This window comes from Mesoplodon bidens, assembly GCF_964165515.1.
Source record: "Mesoplodon bidens genome assembly, chromosome: 19".
In the NCBI taxonomy this organism is placed as follows: Eukaryota; Metazoa; Chordata; class Mammalia; order Artiodactyla; family Ziphiidae; genus Mesoplodon; species Mesoplodon bidens.
This window is the reverse complement of record NC_138179.1, coordinates 17,162,973-17,190,287: the sequence shown is the minus strand read 5'-3', so window position 1 is coordinate 17,190,287 and position 27,315 is coordinate 17,162,973. Positions and strand designations below refer to the sequence as shown.

The 27,315-nt window shown below is 43.0% G+C and overlaps 1 protein-coding gene across 2 annotated transcripts; it reads left to right on the top strand.

Moving 5' to 3' along the window:
* Positions 1–600: 600 nt before the first annotated feature.
* On the top strand, positions 601–26,833 carry CRK (CRK proto-oncogene, adaptor protein). Of its 2 annotated transcripts, none has more exons than XM_081218475.1 (3): positions 601–979; positions 11,320–11,855; positions 24,207–26,833. In XM_081218475.1, exons 1-3 carry the CDS (start codon positions 739–741, stop codon positions 24,342–24,344), a joined length of 915 nt encoding a protein of 304 aa, XP_081074601.1. In that variant the 5' UTR covers positions 601–738; the 3' UTR covers positions 24,345–26,833. The 2 variants fall into 2 exon arrangements, with proteins under 2 accessions (XP_081074601.1, XP_081074602.1); XM_081218476.1 differs by having other exon boundaries at positions 11,320–11,685; positions 24,207–24,408.
* Positions 26,834–27,315: the final 482 nt, after the last annotated feature.

Below are 27,315 nucleotides of genomic sequence, written 5' to 3'. Positions count from 1 at the left end.
GGATTCCTCTACAGAGTGGATTAGGGGGCCCTGCTCTGTATTCCTAGAGCCCCTTGTCCCTTCCCCATCGTATCACTGGTATTCCTTCGTCATTGACTGTTTCCTGGTTCCTCCTACTGTTCTGAGAATTCGGTGAGGAAAGGGCCCAGCCTTGATGACCTTTGCACCAGCAGGACAAATGTGGTCAACTGTTTGCTGAATGAATCAATGAAAACAAGAACTTTAGCAGGCCTGGAGAGAAGCTGGAGGAACCATCCGAAAAAGACTGTCTCAGGGAACTCAGGCCCTGGGGCCACATCACCTTTTTACTCTAATTTTGTCTCCTAGTCACTGCCTAGAAACCTGGGCCTTCCAGGAACTTGAAACCCGGAGGAGCAAAGAACCGTGCGGCCAACAGTGGACTGGTAGCTGAGGCCCCGCCCCTCGGCCCTAGACTCCGCCTCTCCGCCCTCTGCAGTCCCGGTCCCCGCCACGCGACGACGCCCAAGAGGCCGCATGCGCAGTGCGCGCAAGGGCTGCGCCTTGCCCTTCTCCCAATGGCGGGCCGCGGTCCCCTTCCCGGCATCCTCCCAGGGGCAGGGAGCGCGTCATTTCCGGTGGGGAAGGCCCGCGGCCTCCGCCGCCATTTCGGGCGCTGCTGTGAGGCTGAGACCCGAGCCGGTCCGCTGGGCGGCGGGCGCCGGGGCTGGAGGGGCGCGCGCGGCGGCGGCGGCCCAGCGTGGAGGCGTGGAGGCGGCAATGGCGGGCAACTTCGACTCGGAGGAGCGGAGTAGCTGGTACTGGGGGCGGCTGAGTCGGCAGGAGGCGGTGGCGCTGTTGCAGGGCCAGCGGCACGGGGTGTTCCTGGTGCGGGACTCGAGCACCAGCCCCGGGGACTATGTGCTTAGCGTCTCCGAGAACTCGCGCGTCTCCCACTACATCATCAACAGCAGCGGCCCGCGCCCGCCGGTGCCACCGTCGCCCGCCCAGCCTCCGCCCGGTGAGGGACGGACGGGACGGGAGGCCCCGGGCGGGGGTGAGGGCCGCGTAACTCCCCAGCCTGGCCGGCTGCTCCTCGAGAGCTGACCCCCACGAGGGACGTAGGCAGAGGGCCGGAGTGACCGTGGCCGGGGGGACAGCCAGCTGCCGGGGCTCGCTCCCACGGACGAGCGGGAGTGTGTGGGGGAGGAGGAGCCGCTGACCCAGGCCTCTGGGTGTGACTTGGGAGGACAGCCCAGGGGAAGGGGAACTGCTTCGGCCCCAGGGTGGGGCTAGCGCCCGAGCAGGGCCGAGCAACGTGGGGACAAAAGAGCTGAGGGGGATGTTGGCACTGCGGGGGCATCACTTGGCAGCGGTGCCCGGAATGAATCCGATAATCCTGCAAGTGGCTTTTTAGGCTTGAAACATTTCCTGCAGTGTTGGAGAGCCGGGTTTGGCCATACTCCCCTGGTGGCCTTTGGTAGGAAGTCACCGCATACTGGCCGGGAGGGATGGAGACACCCTCAGGAAACCGGTCAGCTTTTTCCTTTCTTGGGCATTTTTCCAAAATACTTTTACCGTCCTCTTCCCCCGCGGAGGACGAAGGTGGTGAGCTAAGTGCCTTGGTTATAAAAGAAAGGCCTCTGTGACCAGCCCAGAATAAGCTGATGACCGGCTGACTGTGTTCAAGAGATCTTAGCGTCCAGAGACTGCCCTCCACAATGAGGGGCTTCTAGTTTTCAAAGCGATTAGTGGAGGAAAGATTTTTTTTCAGGAAATAATTCAGAAATAAGACAGTGGAGACAATCCCTTCCCTGAAAATGAATGGAGCTTCATTTTTTTCTTGAACCTCAACATTGTCTGTCTTGTACTCCAGGGCGTCTCCTTGTTCAGTAACTTTGAGGGCTGTGGCCTGAGTCTTCCTAGATGTTGGGAACAGACCCTGCTGAGCTGATTCTCTGAGAATTTAAATTATCTGTACCGGATCTTCCTTACCAGAGATTGAGATGTGACTCTCTTACCCATGCCATTGGAGTTGTTTGGGGAGTCTTAAGGAGATTTGGGCACTTAGTACTTGAGATTTGTGAGGTACAGAGTAATTCTGAGGTTGCTGTTATCTGTGTAACAGCACCAAGAGTCTTAGCACCTTCTCACTGTTCCCAAGTTGAAGCAGTTTGGTCCTGACCAGCTGAGACGAGATCCAGGCCAATCTGTGAATTAGGAGGCTCCTGAACCAGCCTTTGCAGACTTGCCCTTTTAGGAGAGTCCTAATTTAGATTTATACACTCTGGCCAGAAATGGGGAGATGGAGTAGTCTCTTTGTTGTTAACACGTACCAATTTTAAAAAGAGAATGGGGATATTTTTTTTTAACTTTGTTTTTCTTTTTAATAAATTTACTTATTTGTTTGTTTATTTTTGGGTGTGTTGGTTCTTCGTTGCTGTGTGTGGGCTTTCTCTAGTTGCGGTGAGCAGGGGCTACTCTTCGTTGCGGTGCGAGGGCTTCTCATGGCGGTGGCCTCTCTCGTTGCGGAGCACAGGCTCTGGCGTGCGGGCTTCAGTAGTTGTGGCACACGGGCTTAAGTAGTTGTGGCTCGCGGGCTCCAGAGCACAGGCTCAGTAGGTGTGGCGCACGGACTTAGCTGCTCTGCAGCATGTGAGATCTTCCCAGATCAGGGCTCAAACCCATGTCCCCTGCATTGGCAGGCGGATACTTAACCACTGCGCCACCAGGGAAGTCCCAAGCGTGGGGATATTTAAGCCCACAGTTATCTGAGGTCTTTCTCAGTCTGGTTGGTTTAATAGCATTATAACATGAGACGGGAATATTTTTGTATTTACACTAAATCAAATATGTTCTACTTTTTACCACCTTCATGGTGTCTAGGGTTTTGCATTACTGTGCAGTGACATAGCAAACGGCCCCTGAAACTCAATTCTCAACATTTTGTTTGTGTATGTGTTTTGTTGGTTGCGGAATGTGGAAATAGCAGCAGGCAGTTTTATTTGAGCTTTCCCCACATCTTGGTGTTACAACTTTAATCTCAGCTCTTACCTTAATATTGAGCTCCACCTTTTCATAACAGATATGAGGTCAGATTCTTGGCCCAAGAGAGAAGGTGAGGATTGCTAAAGTTTGTGCATGGGGTGTGGAAAGTTCATGGGCATTGTGGTCATTTTTCTTTCTGCTGTGTACCCTATTTTCCACATAGGGCAATTGATTCAGTTGCTGTCTTTATAAAAACTACTTAGTCTTTGTTCTCCCTCTCCCCATCCAGCTCTTATTCTTTTGAAACCACACAGAAGAATTTCTTGAATTTTAGAAAGGCATATACAATATTAATAGCTAACATTTATTGACTGGTTATTCTATGCCAGGCACTTTGCTGAATACTTTACGTGCCTTGTCTCATTTACTGTCTATAACAATCTAGTGAGGAAAGTACTATGATCTCCACTTATTAAAATATTTCCATTTTATAGATGAGGAAACTGAGAGTCAGAGATAAAGTAAATTGCCCAAAGTCACACAGCTAGTAAATGACTGAGCCAGAATTTGAACCTAGGAATTGTGACCTAAAGCTGACACTAATACACTGTACTCCTTTCTGTCAAAGCCAGTTTTCTTCTGAGATCCCACAGTGCACTTTGAGGACTCAACACTTTTGTCTCTGCCCTGGGTCCCAGGTTCTGTTTAAAGACCAAAAGGGAAGAATGACAAGAAGAAACTGGCTTTAGTGTTCAGAGAATACACATCTGCTATCTGAAGTTGGTGACAAAGAGGCTTTTAATAACCTTATTTAGCAGATTGAATATGGGAAATGAGCTTTTTGTTTAGGATTATATAGTGTATTTTATAGAGATAATGTAGAGGATGAATTTGTATGGAATGGCCTAGATATAGATTTTAGAGGCATAGGGACAAAATAGACCAGGTATTCTCAACCTTTTCCAGTGAACCTGTTTGGTGTTTTTTTGTTTTGTTTTTCAAAATATTTAATTTATTTATTTCTTTGGCTGCGCTGGGTCTTGCGGCATGCAGGATCTTTAGTTGTGGCATGTGGGATCTAACCTGACCAGGGATCGAACCCGGGCCCCCTGCATTGGGAGCGTGGAGTCTTAACCACTGGACCACCAGGGAAGTCCCCACCAGTGAACCTGTTTTTAACTTAAGCATTTAGCTCCCACAGGCTACCAGTGCTGCCATTGCCTGGAAGTGATCTGACTGTGCCCCAGGGCCATAGGAGAGGGCTTGGTCATGTCTACTGGTCATACTCTGTCAGCTGTACCTCTTGGGAAGACTTTGCAATCATTGATGGATCCACTAGTTTTTTCCTCTTGGAACATGAGGTTTTACTAGACCTTGTCCAGTAGACAATCAATAAAACTGAGTAAATATGAGTAGGGAAAGTAGTTATAAGCTTGTGCTCTGAAGCCTGGGTTTGAACCTTCCTTACCTGCTGCTTACTACTCATATAACTTTGGGCAGGTTCTTTAACTTCTCTCTGCCTCAGTTTCCTTATCTGTGAAAGAGGGGAAGTAGTAATACTGACCTCATAGGGTTGTTTCGAGGATTCAGTGAGTTTTAGTGTATTAGGAATGGAACTGGCCTATAGTAAGTACTCAGTAAGCATTAGGTATATTAATCTATGTGGTTGAGAGGGAGGAGTTGAAGCAAGGTGGAAAACTGTTCTCAGCTTTGAGAGGCTTACAGCATGTCTGAAGGAGTAAGTGCTGGGTGGAGGGGGGTGGGGTGCATCAAGAAGCGTGAAGGAACGTTGGATCCAGTACATGGAAATAGGATGGCGCCTGCCGTCACCTTCTCGACCCAGAGCCTCCCACCTGTTGCTCTAGTGGGTGAGTGGAGCATAAGAACTTGCCTCGTTTTGGGGGTGGGGGGTAGAAGCTAGGGTGATAACTGTTTGTACTGCCTCTTCAAGGTGGTGCTGGGCCAAGCCACTTCTGGAGATCTTAGGGGACTGCCCGTTATTTACCGCTGCCTTTTTGTACCTTCAGCATCTGTTTCATTTGTTTACCTCATCTTTGTAGTTCTCAAATCTGGTCCTCATAATTTGCTCTTTAATATCAGAGTATCCCTCCATTCATTGGTTCTGGAGAAGTTCTTCAGTGAGTTACTTAAAGGTTTTAGACCAAAAAAAAAAAAAAAATTCCTTGGTAAAAGGAGGTGGGTTTATTTACTGCAGAACTTCTCCAAGCCTTTACTATGCTCATGTGAAATTACGACTCTAAGAGAGGCAGGTATTGGATACTGGGTCTTTCAAACCAATTTGACCACGGAACTTTTTGAGAAGCATCTTGAGATTCTGTGGAAGCTTCTCTGGGAAACAGTGCAGCAGACTCTGGATTTGGGGATGAATTGAAAATTTCTAAAGGAATTCGGAGGTTTGGGGGTGTGTGTTAAACTGATTTGCTTTTTATTGGGCACCTATAATATACCAGCTACTTTCAGGAACTTTATTAGTTAGGAACTAGGCCCTGTGAGAAGTTAAATAACAGCTAATATAGCTAAGAAAGATCAGAGATAGAATTCATCAAACCTAGTCAGTCTGAATCTGCAAAGTATACCATGCTGACATCCACCATTTTTAGGAAGTTCTATTTGCTTAGGAAACCGTACATCTTGATATGTCTTCAGTATACTTTCTTTTTTTTTTAACATCTTTATTGGCATATAATTGCTTTACATTGTTGTGTTAGTTGCTGCTGTATAACAAAGTGAATCAGCTATATGTATACATATATCCCCATATCTCTTCCCTCTTGCGTCTCCCTCCCACCCGCCCTATCCCACCCCTGTAGGTGGTCACGAAGCACCGAGCTGACCTCCCTGTGCTATGCGGCTGCTTCCCACTAGCTATCTATTTTACGTTTGGTAGCGTATATATGTCCATGCCACTCTCTCACTTTGACCTAGCTTACCCTTTCCCGTCCCCGTATCCTCAAGTCCATTCTCTAGTAGGTCTGTGTCTTTATTCCCATCTTGCCCCTAGGTTCTTCATGACATTTTTTTTTTTTTTTCAGTATACTTTCTCAAGTGGAAGTCAGTGGCCTTATTAGCCCTTTGTATTGGACAGGTAGTGAGAGTGCTTAAGCAGCCTCTGTAAATAGCTTAGGCAGAGGAGAAAGAGGGAATGAGAATTAAAGAGGAAAGGAAAGAAGAGGAAGTGCTGTGAGACTGAGAGGCTGGTGATGGAGCCACTGTGGTGGTGCCCATGCCAGAAGTGACCTGGCCTGTTTAGCCCACAGAGCTCTTGGGTGTTCTTCATAAAACCTCCAGAGAGTGGTCTTGTAAAAACTGATGTAACTTGAGGGCTGAAATGCTTAGAAGTAATGAGTTGAGCATGTACAACTCTTTTGGTTAAAAGATACTTCTGACTGCATTGATTTTGATTTCTGATTGTGTTCATAACTGCACATTCAGAATCCAGCACAGGTTTAATGTAGAACAAGTCAGTGAGGTTTTCCAAGTCCCAGCTATGAGAACTCTGTTGTTCTGTTCTCTAGACTGACTGACTGTATCTCCTTCCTTTCCCGCCCTTCTATTTCCTGCCTTTGGCTGTTTGTGGTTGGAAGGAGATGAACTAGGGAAAAGGAACCAGAACGCATAGCTGTGGTGAGGTTTGGGCTTATCTGGGGCTTATGTATGTTCTGTTCCCCCTCCTTCTCTTCTGGATTAGTGAAGCTTGATCGCCCCATATATCTAACTCTAACTGCTGCAGCAGTATGCAAAAACAGGTATTCCTCTATGGAATAATTATAGTGTTGTTAGAATAGGAAAAGAGGGAATTCCTTGGCAGTCCAGTGGTTAGGACTCCATGCTTTCATTGCCCTGGGCCTGGGTTTGATCCCTGGTTGGGGAACCAAGATCCCATAAGCCTCTCGGCGTGGCCAAAAAAAAAAATATATATATATATATATATATATATATATATACCTTTTTAAAGAAAGGAAAGGTAAAGAATTTATAGGTAAATTTTCACTTGGTGTTTTCCTTGTATTTTTGTGTCTGTTGGAATTGCCAAGCAAAAATCAAACAAAACAAAATAGTGGGCCCAGTTCCCATCATGAAGCATTTGAGCAAGAAGTGAATTGAACCAACTTGCTGCCTTTCTGGCAGATGAACTGAGTTTTTGTTTTCGGAATTCTCATGCTGATCTTTTTAAGGGACTTGGCTTAGTGGTCTTATTTGTCCTTCTAAACCCTATCCCACCCCCCCAAAAAAAACCAAAACACATTTCACTTGGGATAGTACAGTAATCGGAGAAACCATAACAGTGGATGAAAGGGAGTAGTTGCCATCTTGGAATGAAAAGAGTACCTTAGAAGCATTCAGGGGACTTCCCTGACGGTCCAGTGGTTAGGACTCGGAGCTTTCACAGCTGGGGGCCTGGGTTCGATCCCTGGTGTGATCCCTGGTCGGGGAACTAAGACCCCCAAGCCGCACAGTGTGGCCAAAAAAGAAAAAAACTGTTCAGGAACAGGAAGAGCTGCTCTTTTATTGTGATTTTGTTGTATCTTAGAACATAATTTGTTGTTGCCACTATTTTTTGTAAGAGCATGTCTCCAGTTGGAAGTGAAAGCCAGGGGAAAAAAATAATGTCTTCCTAAGACATGCTGCTACACTCCTTGCTTACTAACCACACTGCGTATGCTTGTATCCCCAACTACACTGTGAGTTTCTCAAAGCTGGGAACAGATCTTGATTTAACTTCTCCTCACTTCAGAGTTACGTTCATTAAGAATAATATCTAACATGGGACTTCCCTGGTGGTCCAGTGGGTAAGACTCCATGCCCCCAATGCAGGGGGCCCGGGTTTGATCCCCGGTTGGGGAACTAGATCCCACATGCTGCAACTAAGATCCCGCGTGCCACAACTAAGACTCAGTGCAGCCAAAATAAATAAGTAAGTAAATAAATAAATAAGTAAATAAAAATATTTTTAAAAAAGGATAATATCTAACACTTACTAAGCACGTACAGTCTGCCAACCACTGTCCCAAAAAGGTGACTAGTGAAAACCATATTAGCTGTTGTACCTTGGAATGTAGTTGGGTAAATTCTAGCAAGGGAGCTTTTCTTCCCAGGTGTCATCAGGACCATTTTCTAAGCCGGGGTGCTCTGCTGGTGTGAAGGTTCTCCCTACCACTTTGCCCTGGAGGCTTTCTTGACCAGGCAGTGCTAAGTAGGACTTCTTGGAGCTCACACTGACCCTGTTCTTAACATAGTTCCACAGACCTGAAAGTTCACTATAGCCTAGCGGTGATAGGTGAGATAGCCATGCATCTCGTTTACCAGACTTGAATAGGAATAATTGCCCATCAGTGATCCGCTTTAGTGAAGAGAAACTCCAGAATATAGCACCACCATGCTCTGGTATGGTCATTACCAAAATCATCTCTCCAGTCCTGAACTTGGAACTATTGGGTTGCATTATGCTGGTGTCTGATGAGTGTTTGCCGTAGATGGACAATCCTGGCTTTGGGCATGTATTTCAACATCTTGAGTTGGAGAGACAGCCAACATTATTGAATGTGGGCTATTAACTTGTTTTAGTTTACAGCCATGAATTCCACAGATGGACTTTTGCAATATAAGAAATGTGCATCTGTCCTCTCAGTGTCTTGATCTTTCTTTCATTTGGGTGAAAAGAGAAGGCACTCATCAGTACTCATTCTGTATTGAGGACTTTTGATTAACTTCCAAAGTTTTTAAATGTACTTTTTCTGGTCTTTCTGGAAGAAGTGTTTTCTTCTAACATTGAACAAAATAATTTGGTCTCATTTTTTTTTTGAGTGGTGAAGTGATTTAGACAGCTGGGCTACCACAGTGTTCCTGTTTCACAGCATTAATAGCAAAGGGTTTTAGATGGGTGGGCTAGTCTTAATAGGAGTGGAGAGGGTAGATTGGCTGTTTCCCTTAACAAAGGAATCGAACAAGTAACTTTCACAAAAGAAGTACAAATAGTCAATAAACATGAAAAACATCAAACAATCAAAGATAATATTTAAGAAGAGATATCCCTGCTGTTTGGCAAGGATATGGGGGAAATGGGAACTCGTAAACTACTGGTGGGAGTGTAAAACTATCAAACTTCTTGGAGGACAGTTTGGCAACGTAAACCTTAGTATTATTATTATCATTTTTTTTTAAAACTTTATTTATTTTGGCTGCGTTGGGTCTTCGCTGCTGCGGTGAGGCAGGCTTTCCCTAATTGCAGTGAGCAGGGGCTACTCTTCATTTTGGTGTGTGGGCTTCTCATTGCGGTGGCTTCTCATTGAGGAGCATGGGCTCTAGGCGCACGGGCTTCAGTAGGTGCTGGCCTGTGGGCTCCGTAGGTGCGGCGCGTGCGCTCTAGAGCGCAGGCTCAGTAGTTGTGGCGTGCTGGCTTAGTTGCTCCGTGGCGTGTGGGATCTTCCCGGACCAGGCGTCAAACCCATGTCCCCTGCGTTGGCAGGTGGATTCTTAACCACTGTGCCACCAGGGAAGTCCAACCTTCATGTTCTTAATGTTTTGTTTTGTTTTGTTTTTTTCTTTTTGATGTGGACCAGTTTTAAAGTCTTTATTGAATTTGTTACAGTATTGCTTCTGTTTTATGTTTTGGTTTTTTGGCATGCATGTGGGATCTTAGCTCCCCAACCTGGGATCGAACCCAAACCCCCTGCATTGGAAGGTGAAGTCTCAACCACTAGATCGCCGGGGAAGTCCCTAAACCTTAATGTTCTTACCCTTTGATCCAGCAATTGCATTTCAAGGAGTTTATCATAAGGAAGTAATAAAAATGTTCATTAGTAGACCAGAACAAAAACACTCATAACAGCATTGTTTGCAATAGTGAAAAGTTGGGAATATTTTATAGCCATTAAAAGTCATATTCTTGAAGAATATGGGGAAATTTTTATTATATAAATATTATATAATAGAATATTGTATAAAGTAAAACACTTTTATTGTAGGAAAAGGGGCAAGGTATAAAATTATAGTAATCTAGTTATAAAAATGTATTTATGACGTGTGTATATATATACCTATATAAAAAACCTGGGGGCTTCCCTGGTGGCGCAGTGGTTGAGAGTCTGCCTGCCGATGCAGGGGACACGGGTTCGTGCCCCGGTCCAGGAAGATCCCACATGCCGCGGAGCGGCTGGGCCCGTGAGCCATGGCCGCTGAGCCTGCGCGTCCGGAGCCTGTGCTCCCGCAACGGGAGAGGCAGCAACAGTGAGAGGCCCGCGTACCGCAAAAAAAAAAAAAAAAAAAAAATTAAAAATAAACTCCATGAGAAGCAGTGTTCTGTAGAGCTATGCATTCCTTTATCAGGAAACCAAATAGTAAAAAATCCAATTAAGATATTGATATTTTGGGTGCTTAGCAGAGTGCAAGTTAAAGGTTTGTATTCCTCATTAGAAACTTTGTTTCTTATTTGAAGCAAAATACATTCATTTATTATCCTTCAATTCTAGAATCTCAGGATAGGGAGGGAACCAGTTTAAAGTATGCCCTGTGTCAAAGGCCTCACACATCTTTGTGTCATGTGAATTTTAAGCATTCCTAATATGTCCTTTCTCTTGGACCCTCAGTGTGTCATCAGTTTGAGGATTTTAACACTTCTTTATTTTCCTGAGCATCCTTGTTTACCTTTTTTCAAGACCTGTTTGTTTCTAAGGGAACAGTCCAGTTTCCATGTTTTATTTAAGTGAAGATCTTGTAAGTTGATTTTCAAGCAGTTAGCTTCTTAGTTTTTAGTTGTCAGAAGTGAGATTGAGGTCATTAATTGTGGATTAAAAAGATAGTCTAAAACTTTTTCTTATTAGGAATTGTACATTCTAGATGTGAAGATACGAATGTATGATCCTGGGGTAGATACCAAGCTCTCCCCACCTCTTCCTGGGATAGCTGCTGTGACTTTTATGAAAAAGGAGAGCTTGCTACATTTCCTGAGGTTGAAAAGAAGATTGTGACACAGCCTTGAACCGTTTGTACCCTGTAAATGGAATAGCAGCAGAACACTTGGGAAGAATGAACAGGAAGTCTCCATGTTGCTCTGTCTTTGATCCAGTATGAGAGCATGTCATGACTGGCATGGTTGGTCTATCATAGCCTTCTGACTCTGCTGCAGATGGTGATAGGCATCTTTCTTCCCAGGGAATGTTTGAGCTACAAAGTATGATTTTAGTTTACTATTAGGAGAAGCAGTTATTTATTCTAGACAGGTTTTTGTTTGTTTGTTTTTTTCTTTCTTTCTGATTAAATATTGACTAAACGTGTTTGGGAAATGCTTAAAATCTACATTGCATCTCCAGTATAATATATCTTTAAATAATACCCTGCTCTGTTTTTTTCCAGGGGTGAGCCCCTCCAGACTCCGAATAGGAGATCAAGAATTTGATTCATTGCCTGCTTTACTGGAATTCTACAAAATACACTATTTGGACACTACAACATTGATAGAACCAGTTTCCAGATCCAGGCAGGGTAGTGGAGTGATTCTCAGGCAGGAGGAGGCAGAGTATGTACGAGCCCTCTTTGACTTTAATGGGAATGATGAGGAAGATCTTCCCTTTAAGAAAGGAGACATCCTGAGAATCCGGGATAAGCCTGAAGAGCAGTGGTGGAATGCGGAGGACAGCGAAGGCAAGAGGGGGATGATTCCAGTCCCTTACGTCGAGAAGTATAGACCTGCCTCCGCCTCAGTATCGGCTCTGATTGGAGGTAACCAGGAGGGTTCCCACCCACAGCCACTGGGTGGGCCGGAGCCCGGGCCCTATGCCCAACCCAGCGTCAACACTCCGCTCCCTAACCTCCAGAATGGGCCCATTTATGCCAGGGTAATCCAGAAGCGAGTCCCTAATGCCTACGACAAGACAGCCTTGGCTTTGGAGGTACATAATGTGCAAAATGTAGAAAGAAGAGATCTGCTACAGGGTCTCCCTTTCAGACCTCTTAGAGCTTTGTAGGAATGCTGAATACAAGCAACAGCATTGTGATGTTGTTATAGATGTCGAATGGTACTTTACCATTAAGTACTGATTTTGGCATTTAATGTTGGGTTTTCTCTTTTTTATAGAAAACCTATTTTGGAATGAGTAAGCTTAAAACTGTATAACTGAATGTTCTGATTGATCTACTAAACCATACTTTGACTACTTTAATAATACTACCTGAATTCACAGGAATTAACCTAAAATATTTTTTCTCATCTTCTATGTTCTAATCTGTTTCTTTCTTTCTGTTTATCATTATCTAAAACAAGATGGGCTCACACAGATTTGAGTACAATAAGTGGTGTCTATCAAAATACTTAAACTAATTTTCTTATAAAAATGTTTTTACTTTAGGGGGTATGGGGTTTCTTACCATTGATTGATTGTATTCATCAAGTAATTCAGGAGGAATAGTAAAGTGTATAGGTATGAAGAGATACATACCCAAAAGTATTAATTCCCAGGAGCAGCAGGTTTACTTGGTCTTTGTTATTTAATGCTTTTTTTTTTTTTTTTTTGGTGGTACGCGGGCCTCTCACTGTTGTGGCCTCTCCCGTTGCGGAGCACAGGCTCCAGACGTGCAGGCTCAGCGGCCATGGTTCACGGGCCCAGTCGCTCCGCGGCATGTGGGATCTTCCCGGACCGGGGCACGAACCCGTGTCCCCTGCATCGGCAGGCGGACTCTCAACCACTGCGCCACCAGGGAAGCCCTCTGTTTAATGCATTTTATAGACAAGAAGCCAGTTCCTCCTGAGGAATAAAGTTTTGCCTTTTACGGGTGAATAGTTATCCTTGGTAGCCCATCTCCTCTCGCCAACCATTGCATTGTATTTATTCCTGTCTTTAGCACTTACAGCTTTGTCCCTTATCTCCTCTCTTTCTCCTTCCCTCCCTCCCTTCTTTTCTTCTTCCTTTCTGAGTTATGCAGAGCTAGTTCAGCATAAAAGCTAGTGTAGAAGTAGCATGCTTTCCCATCTTTCAGAGCCTTTCAGATATGGTAACTTGAATGTAAGTAGCTAAATTTCATAAGCACAGGCTGAAGTTTTGTGAGCACAAGTTAGCAGAGAAGGTGCAAAAGTATATTCTTGTAAACTGAAATCTCTAAATTTTGTTTCCTTTGGGTCATGTTTATACACTGAGGCGGGGGAGCTGCCCTTTAAGTGGGAGTATTAGCCTGTACAGTGAGCTGGAATTTATTTGAAGTAGTCTCTGATGTTACTGGATTTGAAATTTTTCTTTTACATTCTGAATAATGGATGCAAAGGAGGGTTAGTTAGGTCTTACAGGTTTGACTGAAAAATGTGTGTTTTTAAGAGATCATGTTGTGACTTAAAAGAATTGTGTCCTGGTTTTGATGAGAAATGAAATGTATGTTGTCTAGGTCACACCACTTTTTCCCACTTAGAGTTTGGAGGGTAAGGAAAAGTTTCTAGCCTCATGTTTTCATTTTAAGTTCAGATGATGGCAACAACCAACACGGTGCTGTGCACATGACAGTTGTGACTCTTGACATTTATTGCAGACTCTGTTAGCACTGGGCTGGAGTGTGAAAATAGCATTCTTGGAACAAGCCAGCTGACACCCAGTAGAGAATAGTTATCACATTAATTTTGCTTTCATTTGCAATTCCTTTCTCAAAGAGAATTGTTTTGTTTTGTTTTGTCTTTTGGCTGCACTGTGTGGCTTGCAGTATCTTAGTTCCTCGACCAGGGATTGAACCCGGGCCCACTGCAGTGAAAGCACCAAGTCCTAACCACTGGACCACGAGGGAATTACCAGAATTGTTTTTTGTTTTTTAAATTAATTAATTAATTAATTTTTTGGCTGCGTTGGGTCTTTGTTGCTGCACGCAGGCTTTCTCTAGTTGCGGCGAGCGGGGCTACTCTTTGTTGTGGTGTGCGGACTTCTCATTGGGGTGGCTTCTCGTCTCAGAGCATGGGCTCTAGGTGCGTGGGCTTCAGTAGTTGTGGCACGCAGGCTGTAGAGCTCAGGCTCAGTAGTTGTGGCGCACAGGCTTAGTCACTCTGCGGCATGTGGGATCTTCCCGGACCAGGGATCGAACCCATGTCCCCTGCATTGTCAGGTGGATTCTTAACCACTGCACCACCAGAGAAGTCCCACCAGAATTGTTTTGAATGATACCTGCCTTGATTAGAGGCTTTAGTGCTCAAAGATGGTTGAGCTGTTCTGCTACTGTGAAACCTAAATCTTACGAAATAAAAACTAAAGTGGAAGACTAGTTTATGATTTCAGTAAGTTTTCTTTTTTTTGGACATTAGTTTTGAGCCATATATGTTGATTGATGAAGATAGCTTCTTTCAAGTTAGAACAAATACCCCAAATAATATCTTTAAAACACTGTATGTACTTAAAAAAACATGATGTTAGTTTAGCATCATAGAAATCTAGAGCTGGAAAAGACCTTAGATATCCTTATTCGTTGTATGAAAAAACTTATGTTGAGACAAATCGAATGGGTTGTTTAAACTAGTTCGAGGTAGAGATATGAGGAACCCAGATCTACCTTGGTGCCTTTGCAACCATACCCAGGTTCAATCTGTGATTCTTTTTGTTTGAGAACAGTGGTGCTGCCCTCCTCAGTGTAAGTTTTGTATGGTTTCACTGACAGCATATCTTCAGTTGTATTCTCTATGCAGGGAGGCAGTTCTCCTTTCCCATCTCTGGTTTTTCATAGGAGCTGATGCCTCATCCCTATTGAGATGAGGCTAGGAGGTAAGATTAGGAGACTCTGGCTTTCTGACTGTAGCATTCTGATAAGAAAAACATTCATTGCTATATTTGACCCACTATAAATTTAGATCTGTAGATGAGCTAGGCACGTTTTAGTGGAGTCTTACAGTTAACTTGAACATGATAAATTAGAATCATTGCATTTTAGAATTGGGCAGAACCCTAGACATAATAGGGTTCAGACTGCTCCACAGTGCCCCAACATTTCGCAGGAGGTAGCTGAGGATGCGAGGTTCTGGGTTCCCTCTCTTGCTTTTAGTCAAAGCAACTCTGTTTTTTACTGTGTTATATATCAGGGTCTCTCTAAGATTTTTTAAGTACAGAGGGTTTCTGTACTTAAAAAAATAAATTTAAAAAATTGTTCAAGATCCACCTGTCCTCATCTTACAGATGGATGTTTCCTGCATGGTATATTTGCTGGAACAGAGTCCTCCAGTAGAATATAAGTTAATGCCTATTTCCTCTTTCCCTACCCATCAGATTTCTCTAGTAGGAATGAAGCCTGTTGGAAAGAAGGGATTAATTCTAGCTAACAACCAAAGTAGGGGTATTCCTCTGCCCACTGTAATTCTGGGGGAATATAACTGAACCAGGAAGACACCATCTGTTCCATCCGGACCTTCTAATGAAGACGGATTTTAAACAAATGTAGATATGCTGAGTGTTTTGAAGGAGAAACACTGGAAGTAACACTAGAACAGTGCAGAGGCACCTTTTATCTTTTTGATCTTTGATTTGATCTAAGTTTTTTTTTTTTTTTTTTTTTAAGAAATGGAAGTTTATTTTTTATTTTTATTTTTTTCTGGCTTCGTTGGGTCTTCGTTGCTGCTTACAGGCTTTCTCTAGTTGTGGCGAGCAGGGGCTACTCTTCATTATGGTGCATGGGCTTCTCATTGTGGTGGCTTCTCTTGTTGCAGAGCCGGGGCTCTAGGTGCATGGGCTTCAGTAGTTGCAGCACGCGGGCTCTAGAGCACAGGCTCAGTAGTTGTGGCGCACGGGCTTAGTTGCTCTGCTGCTGATCTAAGATTTTGATTTGATCGGTTTTTGTTTCATGCTTCTGGCTCCATGGGAGCTTGAATAGTGAATTTATCTTGTAAATTGCAGGTGTTAAAGTTTATTTTATGCCTCTGTAGACTGTCCAGAATAATCACATTATCTTTTTTTCTTTTTTTTAATATTTATTTATTTTTTGGCTGCATTGGGTCTTAGTTGTGGCACACGAGATCTTCGTTGAGGTGTGCGGGCTTTTCTCTAGTTGTGGCGTGTGGGCTCCAGAGCACGTGGGCTCTGTAGTTGCGGCACTCAGGCTCTCTAGTTGTGGCGCTCGGGCTTAATTGCCCTGTGGCATGTGGGATCTTAGTTCCCTGACCAGGGATCTAACTGGCGTCTCCTGCATTGCAAGGTGGATTCTTAACCACTGGACCAACGAGGAAGTCCGTCACATTATCTTTTTAAATAAATTTATTTATTTATTTATTTTTGGCTGCATTGAGTCTTCCTTGCTGCACGTGGGCTTTCTCTGTTTGCAGTGAGCGGGGGCTACTCTTCATTGTGGTGTGCAGGCTTCTCCTTGCGGTGGCTTCTGGCATGTGGGCTCAGTAGTTGTGGCTCACGGGCTCTAGAGCGCAGGCTCAGTAGTTGTGGCACATGGGCTTAGTTGCTCCGCGGCATGTGGGATCTTCCTGGACCAGGGATCGAACCCTGTCCCTTGCATTGGCAGGCGGATTCTTTTTTTTTTTTTTTTTTTTTTTTTGCGGTACGCGGGCCTCTCACTGTTGTGGCCTCTCCCATTGCGGAGCACAGGCTCCGGACGCGCAGGCTCAGCGGCCATGGTTCACGGGCCCAGCTGCTCCACGGCATGTGGGATCTTCCCGGACCGGGGCACGAACCCGTGTCCCCTGCATCGGCAGGCGGACTCTCTACCACTGCACCACCAAGGAAGCCCGGCAGGCGGATTCTTAACCACTGCTCCACTAGGGAAGCCCCCCTGACATTATCTTTATTTTTATTTATTTATTTATTTTAAATATTTATTTGTTTGTTTGTTTATTTATGGCTGCATTGGGTCCTCGTTGTGGTGCACAGGGCTTCTCATTGTGGTGGCTTCTCTTGTTGCGGAGCACGGGCTCTAGGCACGGAGGCTTTGGTAGTTGTGGCACGTGGGCTCAGTAGTTGTGGCTCACGGGCTCTAGAGCGCAGGCTCAGTAGTTGTGGCTCACAGGCTTAGTTGCTCCACGGCATGTGGGATCTTCCCATACCAGGGCTCGAACCCGTGTCCCCTGCATTGGCAGGTGGATTCTTAACCACTGTGCCTCCAGGGAAGCCCCCCCATTATCTTTAAATGTACTAATCATGTAACTTCCATTTTCTGGCATCTTGCCTTTGGTATTATAAGACTTCTGCGTAACCAAGGAGCTTCTCAGGTGGACTTAGGCACGGACCTGTCCTTCAGGGCACAGATAAGGGACGGTGTAAAGTGCTTTGGGTCCCTGATTATATGCAGCAGTGACTACATCAACTCTACATCTCCCCATGTGGAACTCTGTGAAACCTAAGTTATTTAGGCCTTTTGACCTATGTATGGAAAAGTGGAGTGAAGACCTTAATATTCCCTGTGATCCAGAGAGAAAAAATGAGATTAGAAAGTATAAGAACCTGAGTGACAAGTCTTGGCTGTGTTTAGTTTGTCTTTTTCTGGAATTGTAGCTGTAGATTTCTGTTTTGTTCATTGAGACAGTTGTCTGCTTTCCCTCTCCTATCCTTTTTGGACTTCTTCATTTCAGATTACAGGATCTCAATGGGAACAGAGTTTGGAAGTAACTAATCCAGCTTCTTGGACATTGAAGGCAGGCCCTCTGGTATCCTTAGAGATAAATTAAAATAATTTTTTAAATTAAAGTATAGTTGATGTACCATATCATGTAAGTTACAGGTGTATAACATAGTGATTCACAATTTTTAAAGGTTATACTCCGTTTATAGTTATTAGAAAATATTGGCTGTGTTACCTGTGTTGTAAATATATCCTTGTAGCTTATTTTATTTTATTTTTTATTTTTTGATGGTTTATTTTTGTTTTTTGTTTGTTTGTTGTTTTTTTGGCCACGCCGCATGGCGTGTGAGATCTTAGCTCCCCGACCAGGGATTGAACCCGCACCCACTGCAGTGGAAACGCAGAGTACCAACCACTGGACTGCCAGGGAAGTCCCCCTTGTAGCTTGTTTTGTACATAATAGTTTGTACCTTCTTAATCCCATATCCCTATCTCTCTGCCCTTCCGCCCCCAGATGATTTTAAACATGTATTTGAATTATCTCTACTTTTGGGGAGCTCTGTATCATCCACAACAGTGTAGTCTAGAGGTTCCAAACTTTCTTGGATCATAGAACCCATAGTGTTTCAGTAATATTTTACAATGTTCCAGGCCAAATGAAATACTTAACAGTTCCATTTATTAAGTCAGTAGGTTCAAACAGCTTAAATATTTATATCTTAATAACGTAGTACCCACTTGAAAAAATAATAAAAATAATTGGAAGAAAATAATATTTTTGTTTTAATAAAATAACTTCAGTTATTTAACTAATGAGATGTGTACACCTTAGTTTCTCAAACCTTGGGACCATATGGAACATTGCCACCTTCATTTCCTGTTCTACACTTATTTTCATGAGGTACTTGATTTTTATCATAGCAACTGCCAAAACCCAGCTCTACAAAGATATGACATCTTTGAAAGGGATGTAGTATAATCTGATGTCAAAATTTTTAACTGCCTCGAGCTGGTAGTTCACATGGCATAAGAAATGTTGCTGTGTTTCCCTCAAAAATTTAAAATACTTGGTGGCACCCCTCTGAATTTGCTGCAGTGACTCTGACACTGTACAGTTTGGGAACCTCAGGTCTAGTTCACTGGACTAGTTCTTAGAAAATTCTTTATGTTGAGCTAAAATGTACCTGCTGTATGTGGTCATCTCCCCACCTCTCACCAAGGGGATGGGGAACTTAGTTGCAGTCATTATCAGTTGTTGAACTATAGAGAATCTTTTCTGACTTGGACTAGAATCAGGGTAAGACCTGTCTTCAGTGTGGTGCTTTTGCTCTACACCAGGAAGTCTACCTACCAGTTAAATCTCAAAGACCTGCAACTTTCCACCAATATGAGCCATGCCCATTTCAGTCCATCTCTGAGGCAAGTGAATCATTAAGACTGAATTGTCGTCACTTTGTCTTCACTGATTTGAAAGATTTTAGATGGACCCTAAATATCACCTATGCCTTAGATCAGGGGTCTGCAGACTTTTTCTTTCTGTAAAGGACTTTATAGGCCATCTGGCCTCTGTCATTTTGCCATTGCAGCTAGAAAGCAGTCGTAGAAAAACAACAAATGAGCTTGCTGTGTTCCAATAAAACTATTTACAGAGGGGGCAGCAAGCTGGTTGTGGCTTATGGGCCATAGTTTGCTGACCCCTGTCTTAGATTGCTGTAGTTTTCTTACCTTTTTTTCCTCCTTCAGTCAAATCTTGAAATATTTACTAAATGTGTTCTTGGTATGTTTGAAAATATTTGAAAACAAGGTCCCTGTACTCCATCTCTGTACTTGGTTTCCCTGGTTTTATTTATATGAAGTTATGTGTGTTTCCTGCCCTGAACTCACTGGAATCATGCAGCAAATCTGGATCAAAGGAACGTTGGCAACTGTTGATGCCTTTCATGTTAGAAGGCAAACTAGAAAAGCAGTCACCTGGGGTTACACCAGCTGACTAGGTCACACAGCTCCCTGATGTCTCCTGTTTAATGCCATTTGGGCTCCAATTTCTTTTTCATTATCACTGGAACTCACTGGTGAAGGTGAACTGGGAAATCTTTTGCTCCTAGATCAATTCTTTTTTTTTTTTTTTTGGCTTGTAGATCAATTCTAGGTTTGACTAATCTGTACCAAGATCATGATTGACCTTGGGAACTACACAGAGCTAGGGAAGAAACCAGTGTGTTCCTCAAGTTACCTGGGAGTGAAGAAACTGAAGTAACCACATTCAGTCCTCTTTACAGATGGTGCCATAATTTACTTGCGCACTTGCTCCTGAGGATATGGTATATGGTTGAGAGGCTAGGAACTGACTGGACACTAAAATAGTACCTTGGTGGCGAAAGAATCATCACTGTCTCTCCTTTACAAGGTGTTAGTGAGGTCTGCCTCATGAAAGGAGAGGTTAACTGCTTCATAGTGCTTTAGGTCCTTTATAAGTTCTTTCTTTTTCATTAGCATGCAGATGAGGATTTTTTTTTCCATCTATAACTTGAATTTTGAAATCAGTAGTGTTAGAACTAAGTTATTACTGCGCTCACTGATTAGTACATTCCTTTGTGTCTTAAAATTGTAACATTTCTGGGGCAAGTATTCAGTTTTGCTTTCTTTGTCTTTGAAGTAGTACACCAAGCTTCAAACCTATATGCATCCCCTGGTCTGGCATTGGGGAATTCTGCTTCAGAGTGTTGTTGCTTAACGGGAAGAGGAGCACAAATTATGGTGTCACATCTGACTTGGAGAAAGACCTGGACTTAGTGGAGCACCATGTGCCTAGACTGCCCCATCGCCTCCTGCACTCAGCCCCAGGCTCGACAGCTACCCTTTCTTCCACCCTGTTGGAGCTCGAGGGCCTCATGTGTTCTAAAGGAGAGTCATGTTGCCTTTGGGACTTGTCTGTTCTTGACCCCAAGAGTCCCCATGTGCTTTGAATATTTTGGAAGAAAGAACGCATAGGGTATTATACATAGGGTATTTAATTTTAATAAGGTCTTCCTCAAAGTACTTGTACTTCAGGGCCGCTTTGGGCAGGTTGGTTAGCCTCTTAACCACTTACAGCTTTCTTCTTTTATCCATTTAAAAATCAGAATCGTTTCAGAGTCATGACACAGCTTTTTTTTCCCACCCTGTGGTGGTTGGACTTCTCTGCCAAGAACCTAAGCAACTGTAAAAAAAGATTTTGGATTCTAGAAGATGGTGTGCTTTTCCTGAGCCCTTCTCTGTAGGGTAGAACCAAGAGAGTGTATACATCTGAGATGTTGTATGATGTCAGACTCTGATGTTGTCCAAAGGACTAATTTGCACTTCATTCATCCCCCCAGTAACATCTTGCCGTATGGGAACCCCGACTCGTTTCTCCCTTCGAGCTCTGAAGGAAGAAAGGCCAGAGGGCAGATCAGCAGGTTTTGCCCTGTTTGTGGAGAAGCTGGTGTGGTTTTGTGGTACTGATTAACAGCAAGGTGGTCCACATTTCTACCTACCCGTCACTTAGAGCTGTTTGGGATGTGATTTGAGACAACACTTTGAATGCTTAAGAATAATGGCAATCTTACAGTAAAAGAGAGGTGTTTAAACCTAGATTTTGGTATCAAGTATAATGGTGGGCTTAAGGATGTATCCTGAAGAACCATCTTTTACAAAACACCTAGAAAAGCTGGATAAAACGTAACAAACATTCTTTTCTTTTCACTTTTTTATTTAGATACGAAATCATTTGGTAGAACGTACCAATCCTAAGTATATAAGTATATAGCTCAGTGAGTTTACATGTATATATACCTATGTGACAACCACCCAGATGAAAGTATAGAACATTTTCAGCACTCCAGAATGTTCCCTCATGTCCCTTGGGTGTGTTTTTAATATCAGTAAAATGATGGATTCACATATGACAGCTGGGATGTCATTAAACCAGCTTCTTGAAAGAAACTGACCCTTTCATCCCCATCTGGAGGGGAATCTAACATGAGTGGCAATTTAGATTTTTGACATGAGCAAACACATCCCCTCAAATGTTTTTTTCTTTCTTAAGGTCAGGGACTTGTATTATTCTGGGTCCAGCTACCTGAATAGCACTTTAGTATGACATGAGTGTTTTAACACATAGTACAAATAAATAACAAAAACAGCGGTGGGAGTGCTGCACTTGATATAATTTACTGTATCATAGCAAGGGGCTAGCAGCACACGGGCAATTATTCCAGTAACGTGTTGTGTGTGTGGATGTGTGAAGAGTGGGGAGTCAAAGGTAGTTGACAGTTCAGAAACAAGGAAGATTCACTAAGGAATAGTCACATTATGGAGTTTATGTAGAGGCTAACTTCTTGCAACACTGCAAGAATTTTATTTTATTATTATTTTTTTTCATATTCTTTCCCTCGCACTTTTTAAAAAAAATTTATTTGGCTGCATTGGGTCTCAGTTGCAGCACTCGGGCTCTTTCATTGCGGCATGCGGTGTCTTAATTGCAGCATGGGGGCTTCTCTCTAGTTGTGGCCTGCGGGCTCCGTATTTGTGGCGCGCGGGCTTAGTTGCCCTGCGGCATATGGGATCTTAGTTCCCCAGTCAGCGATTGAACCCGCATCCCTTGCACTGGAAGGCGGATTCTTAACCACTGGACCACCAGGGAAGTCCCAAGGATTTTAAAAAGAAGAGAATAGGGCTTCCCTGGTGGCGCAGTGGTTGAGAGTCCGCCTGCCAATGCAGAGGACACGGGTTCGTGCCCCGTCCGGGAGGATCCCACATGCTGCGGAGCGGCTGGGCCCGTGAGCCATGGCCGCTGAGCCTGCGCGTCCAGAGCCTGTGCGCCGCAACGGGAGAGGCCACAACAGTGAGAGGCCTGCGTACCGCAAAAAAAAAAAAAAAAGAGAGAACAAGTGAGATAGTCTGAGAACTAGAATTGGGGATATAGGAAGAAATCTTTTAGATTGTTTTTACTACCAAGGAAATTTTCACTTGATGCTCCGGGCTTCCTCTCTTCAAAGACTGTTTGAAAATTTTTGCTTGTCATAGTTGGCCTGCTCAGATGTCAGGAACTGAATTGGAAGATTGCTGGGAATAAACAGAACCTGGTGCTAGCAGCCTATAGGAACTGGATCTGTTTGGAAAGATGTACATGCAATATCATTTTCCCCTCTCCTCCCCTTATACCATTGGCCTTCACTATCAACAAATCAAGGTGCTGCTTTTTCTCACACTTGTGTCTTATCCCTTGTCTCTCTAATATCCGATGGTTTCCATCTTCCTTTTCTCAGCATCTTATGACCCCCACAACCACTTTAGGCCTCTACGGTTTTCAGATAATTCTTTAGGAAATTGTAGACTGGCCAGTAGGCAACGTGTTTCCTCTGTGAGTGAGATCAAGCTGGTTTTAGAGAAGGCCCCGGCCTAGACTTGGGTTGGCTTTGGCCAGTGGTTGGCCTGCATTCTTAGGGAAGGAACCCCCAGGGCTGTGGGAGCATAATTTGAACGTTCTTGGTATAGCAGAAAAAACATAAATGGGCTTGGGAGCCAGGTATTTCTGGCCTCAAATCTCAGCCCTGTCATTGGCTTTGTGACCTCAGGTATAATATGTAATTGCTCTGAACCTCAGTTTCTCGTATGTAAAATGAAAACAATTCCTGTCTTATAGGGGTATAATGATTATTAGAAAATAACTTATATAAAATGCTCTCTATAGTACTTTATGAAAGTTAAATATGTAGTAGTTATTAATTTAATAAAACCAAATGTACAGTAATGTTTAGAAACAACTTGCCTGCTCAAAACTCAGATGTTCATAATTAAAGGATAGTCGTAAAGTTCTTTAGTCCAGTGACATTTGGGGACTTACCTCACCATTGTTAAATACTTTGCTACAGGATGAATCCATTCATCAGACTGACCTTGTCTTAAGATTCATAATAAGATAGAGGTATATCCTAGATTGTCAAAAATATCTGATGTTGCAACAGGAAGCTTTTTGTAACAGCAAAAACGTGATGTCCCCTTATTGTTAATGAACAAGTACCAAGTGGCATTGAGGGAGCAACAAGGTCTGTCAGTACATGGTGGGGTGGGAGTGGGGGGACTGGCCGGCAGTGGCCTCTGCCAAGTAAAACTTGCTGAAGAAGGTGGGGTCTTTCAGGGAGCTGATGGAATTTGGAGTCTTGGCCTGTACTTGCTCAAGTGGGAAAATCCTTGCCTTGGTAGGAAGGTGATGAGAACTTCACTTTCTGGGACCAAATGAAGTATGCTTCCCATGATTGCCTTCTGCTCTACAAGCAGCAGCAGGCCAGGATATGTGTACGAGAGTGGGCTGGGGGTTTGTGCTGCTATATGCCAGGGATGGGAGGGCCAGTGTGGGTCAGGCAGGAAGCTAAGAGTAGTGGGTACAAAGATAAGGAATACTAGATCATTCTAGGTAGGGTTGCTCCTCCAGAGACACTTGAGATTTCTAATCATGTTTTAAGATCCCTTCTATCTTCTGTACTCTGTGTTTTTCTGCACTGCTAAAATCACTTCTTCCTCCTGCCTGCATTAACCACAAGTAATCGGTCTGGTGGCTGGGGCTTGGGAGGCAGTGAATAGCCATTTCTGTGATATCAGCCCTAGAGCAATCACGTGGGCAGGGTATGGCTAACCAGGAATGGAGTTTTTCAGCTTGCATTCATAACTGGAAATAAAGTGTTGTCCTTATTCTCCTCCTGCAGGTCGGTGAGCTGGTAAAGGTTACGAAGATTAATGTGAGTGGTCAGTGGGAAGGGGAGTGTAATGGCAAACGAGGTCACTTCCCATTCACACATGTCCGTCTGCTGGATCAACAGAATCCCGATGAGGACTTCAGCTGAGTATAGCTCAACAAACAGTTTTGCTCACAGATGGGAACAATCTTTTTTTTTTTTCCAATTGCCATCTATACAATTTTCTTACAGATGTCAAAGCAGTCTAGTTTATATAAGCATTCTGTTACCTGTGATCTCTTTTAGACTGAACTACTCCATCCCTAGTCATATTTACCATATTCAGGGTACGAAACTGGAGGGCTAGTGTGTTAACTTTTGAATTGGCAATTTTAGATGGTAGCAACGTTGCCTGAGTGTATCTGAAGGGATAGGTATCTTGCCTTCTTTCTCTCGGGCAATACAAATCAACCTGTGGAAAACTGATGGACAGGAGAGAAGTGCTGCACACTGCTTACCCTGATGTATTCAATGGTTTTATTTTCATTCTGAAATCATGCTATCAAATGGCAATAGACTGTTCCCTTCCACCCCCATGAAGTCATCCTGCACCGTGTGATAGTACCCAGTGGGAATGCATTTTCATTTATACAACATGACCATTGTATGACTCATTCTGACAGTTCAAATCCTGAGAATTCTGAGGACACTACAAGAGGCATTTGTCTTCCTTCCCAGTCAGTGCTTCATACTTTTTCTTGGGGTTCTTTCAAGCCTTGTAATTCTTTTTCCCCAAACCTACAAATGGGTTGATCCTCAAGACGAGTGTTGTTTTCATTCCAGATGATAAGCAGGGTGTGCAGAGCACGTTATTCAGTGCGTAGCTTTAAGCCAGTGTTGGAGTCACTGCGTGGACAGCCGAACTCCCAGCTCTCTGCCGTCCCTCAAGGGGTCATAGTGGGTTCACATTGCTACCACAGCGAAATAGACTCCTGGCTCATGGGGTCCAGCAGGGCCATTCTCCTGAGGGCCAGTATCCTATCAGGGGACTCTGGAATTCGTCGCTTGTGTGTAGAGTGGAAGGACCAATCACTTAGAATATTCCGTAGACGGTTGGGGGGCCAAATTCTGCCCTTTGCTTTATGTACAACTTGTATAAAAGTCAAGTTAAAATGACATGAGTTTGGGGATAGGGTTAGTGGTTTGAAAAATGTTTGAACCAATCATGAATTACTTATGTATTATTAATTTCATATGGCCAGAATAGTGCTTGAAGTACATTACATTATAAACTGCCTTCATTTGGGGCTCTTTTTCTTTGTGTTCAAGTTTAGTTTACAAACCCTTTTAAGTATGGAATGGTTTATATGGGGTCAGGTGCTCCAAAGAATTGACTTTTAAGACCAGAAATAATCTAGGCTATTTAGACTACAGTATGAAACTTTCAAAGTTAGTTTGCAGTCTAGAGGCACTTACTGGTCTGTGGTGTGATATGACCAATAGAAACACCTTGTTTTTTGCTTTGGGCCTCATTTTAGAAAAGTAATGTAGCTTTCCAATTGTTTTGCATAGGTTAAGATTAATTTGCGTTCATTGAACATATGCCAAATCATGGTATCCCAGTGACTAGCACAATGCCTGGCACAGTTGGTGTACAGATACTTGTGTGAGTGAATGAGGGTTGTGCAGAAGCTCATCATATGGCACAGGGAAGCCAGCTGGCACAGGATTACATACATTACCACAAGGAAACTAATGAGTTGACGCTAATTTAATATATTTTTACCTCACACTAAGGTAATGCTTGATAAGGACCTTAATACTCGACTTTTAAAATGTTAGCACAGTGCTATGCACATAGTGGGTGCTCAATAATGTTGAATGGACAGATTTGCAATACTAGACTTAATTCCATCTGACTACTCTGTTAAATTTTCAGTTAGAGCATAGACACTGTAAAATCCAAATACACATTAAATCTTGGTTTCCTAAAAGTATGACATTTAAAATATTTGTAGAAAAGCTTTGTCACAACTGATTTGAATATTTGTATTTTCTTTTGCTTCAATTTTGATATTGGCTTGTAATGTCTCTTTTCATCCTATGTAATATTGGTGGAACATGCAACTCTACCCAAATCATAAGAATTTCTCAATGATCGGTTGTCCAAAGCCATTACATGAACTGTTGGATTAGATTTGGCTGGGTGTGGCGGTTGTTGGACCTTAAGAAATCAAAGGACTTGTTAAAAGTATCTTCCAAAAGCAAATGCTAGAATCCTATTTAAGTGCATATGTACATTATCATAGAGCAAAATAAACTGAAATTGGCTGCTATATTTTATATAATAATTTCTGCAGAAGCCCGTTTTTTGGATACTAATATTTGACATGATTAATTCTTATTAATTTGTTGGAATTGTTTATTGTTAATAATGCAAATAGATAATTTTTAATTATCCTTAAGTAACATTTCACTGTTAATGGTTTGAAATGGGTGATAAGCAAACCAATTTGAAATAAAATATGAACATGTGCCATTGTATTATAACACTATACACTTTCTTGACAGTTAAATTTTTTTAAAAATGTTTTTTTTTTGTAGCATGTATTGTATATGTTTATAGTATATGTAGTAAATAAAAATATGGCCATATGTTTGGCTTGGTGATCTTTTGAAGAAAGTAATCTTTGAATATTTTTCACAAAAGAGCTAAATCTTTTATGCTTAGGGAATAAGAGATAAAGAAACAATTATACACACTCTGTGGGTACTCATAGAAGATGGGATCAATCATTGGTGTTATTTTGAAAAGTCTCCAGAAGTCATGAAATAATGATTTGAGGGGAATCTAAGAAGAATGATTATGTAATGATTGGAAAGCTGGAATGATGTGGACAGATAACATCAGACTTGTCCAGAAATGGTTATATGTGGGTATAAAGAAAATATGGATGTGGTAGGGGCTTTGTAAAGCAGATGAGAAGTGTGGATGTTATACATTAGGTTTTTACAATGTTAGGGTAGATATTCAGTGTAATTCCTTCTTTTTTATGTGAGCACTTTTTTCAGGATAGATAATTTAAAAGAGTTAAACATTATGTTCTTCCCATCCTTTCTCAAAGCACATGTATATTTA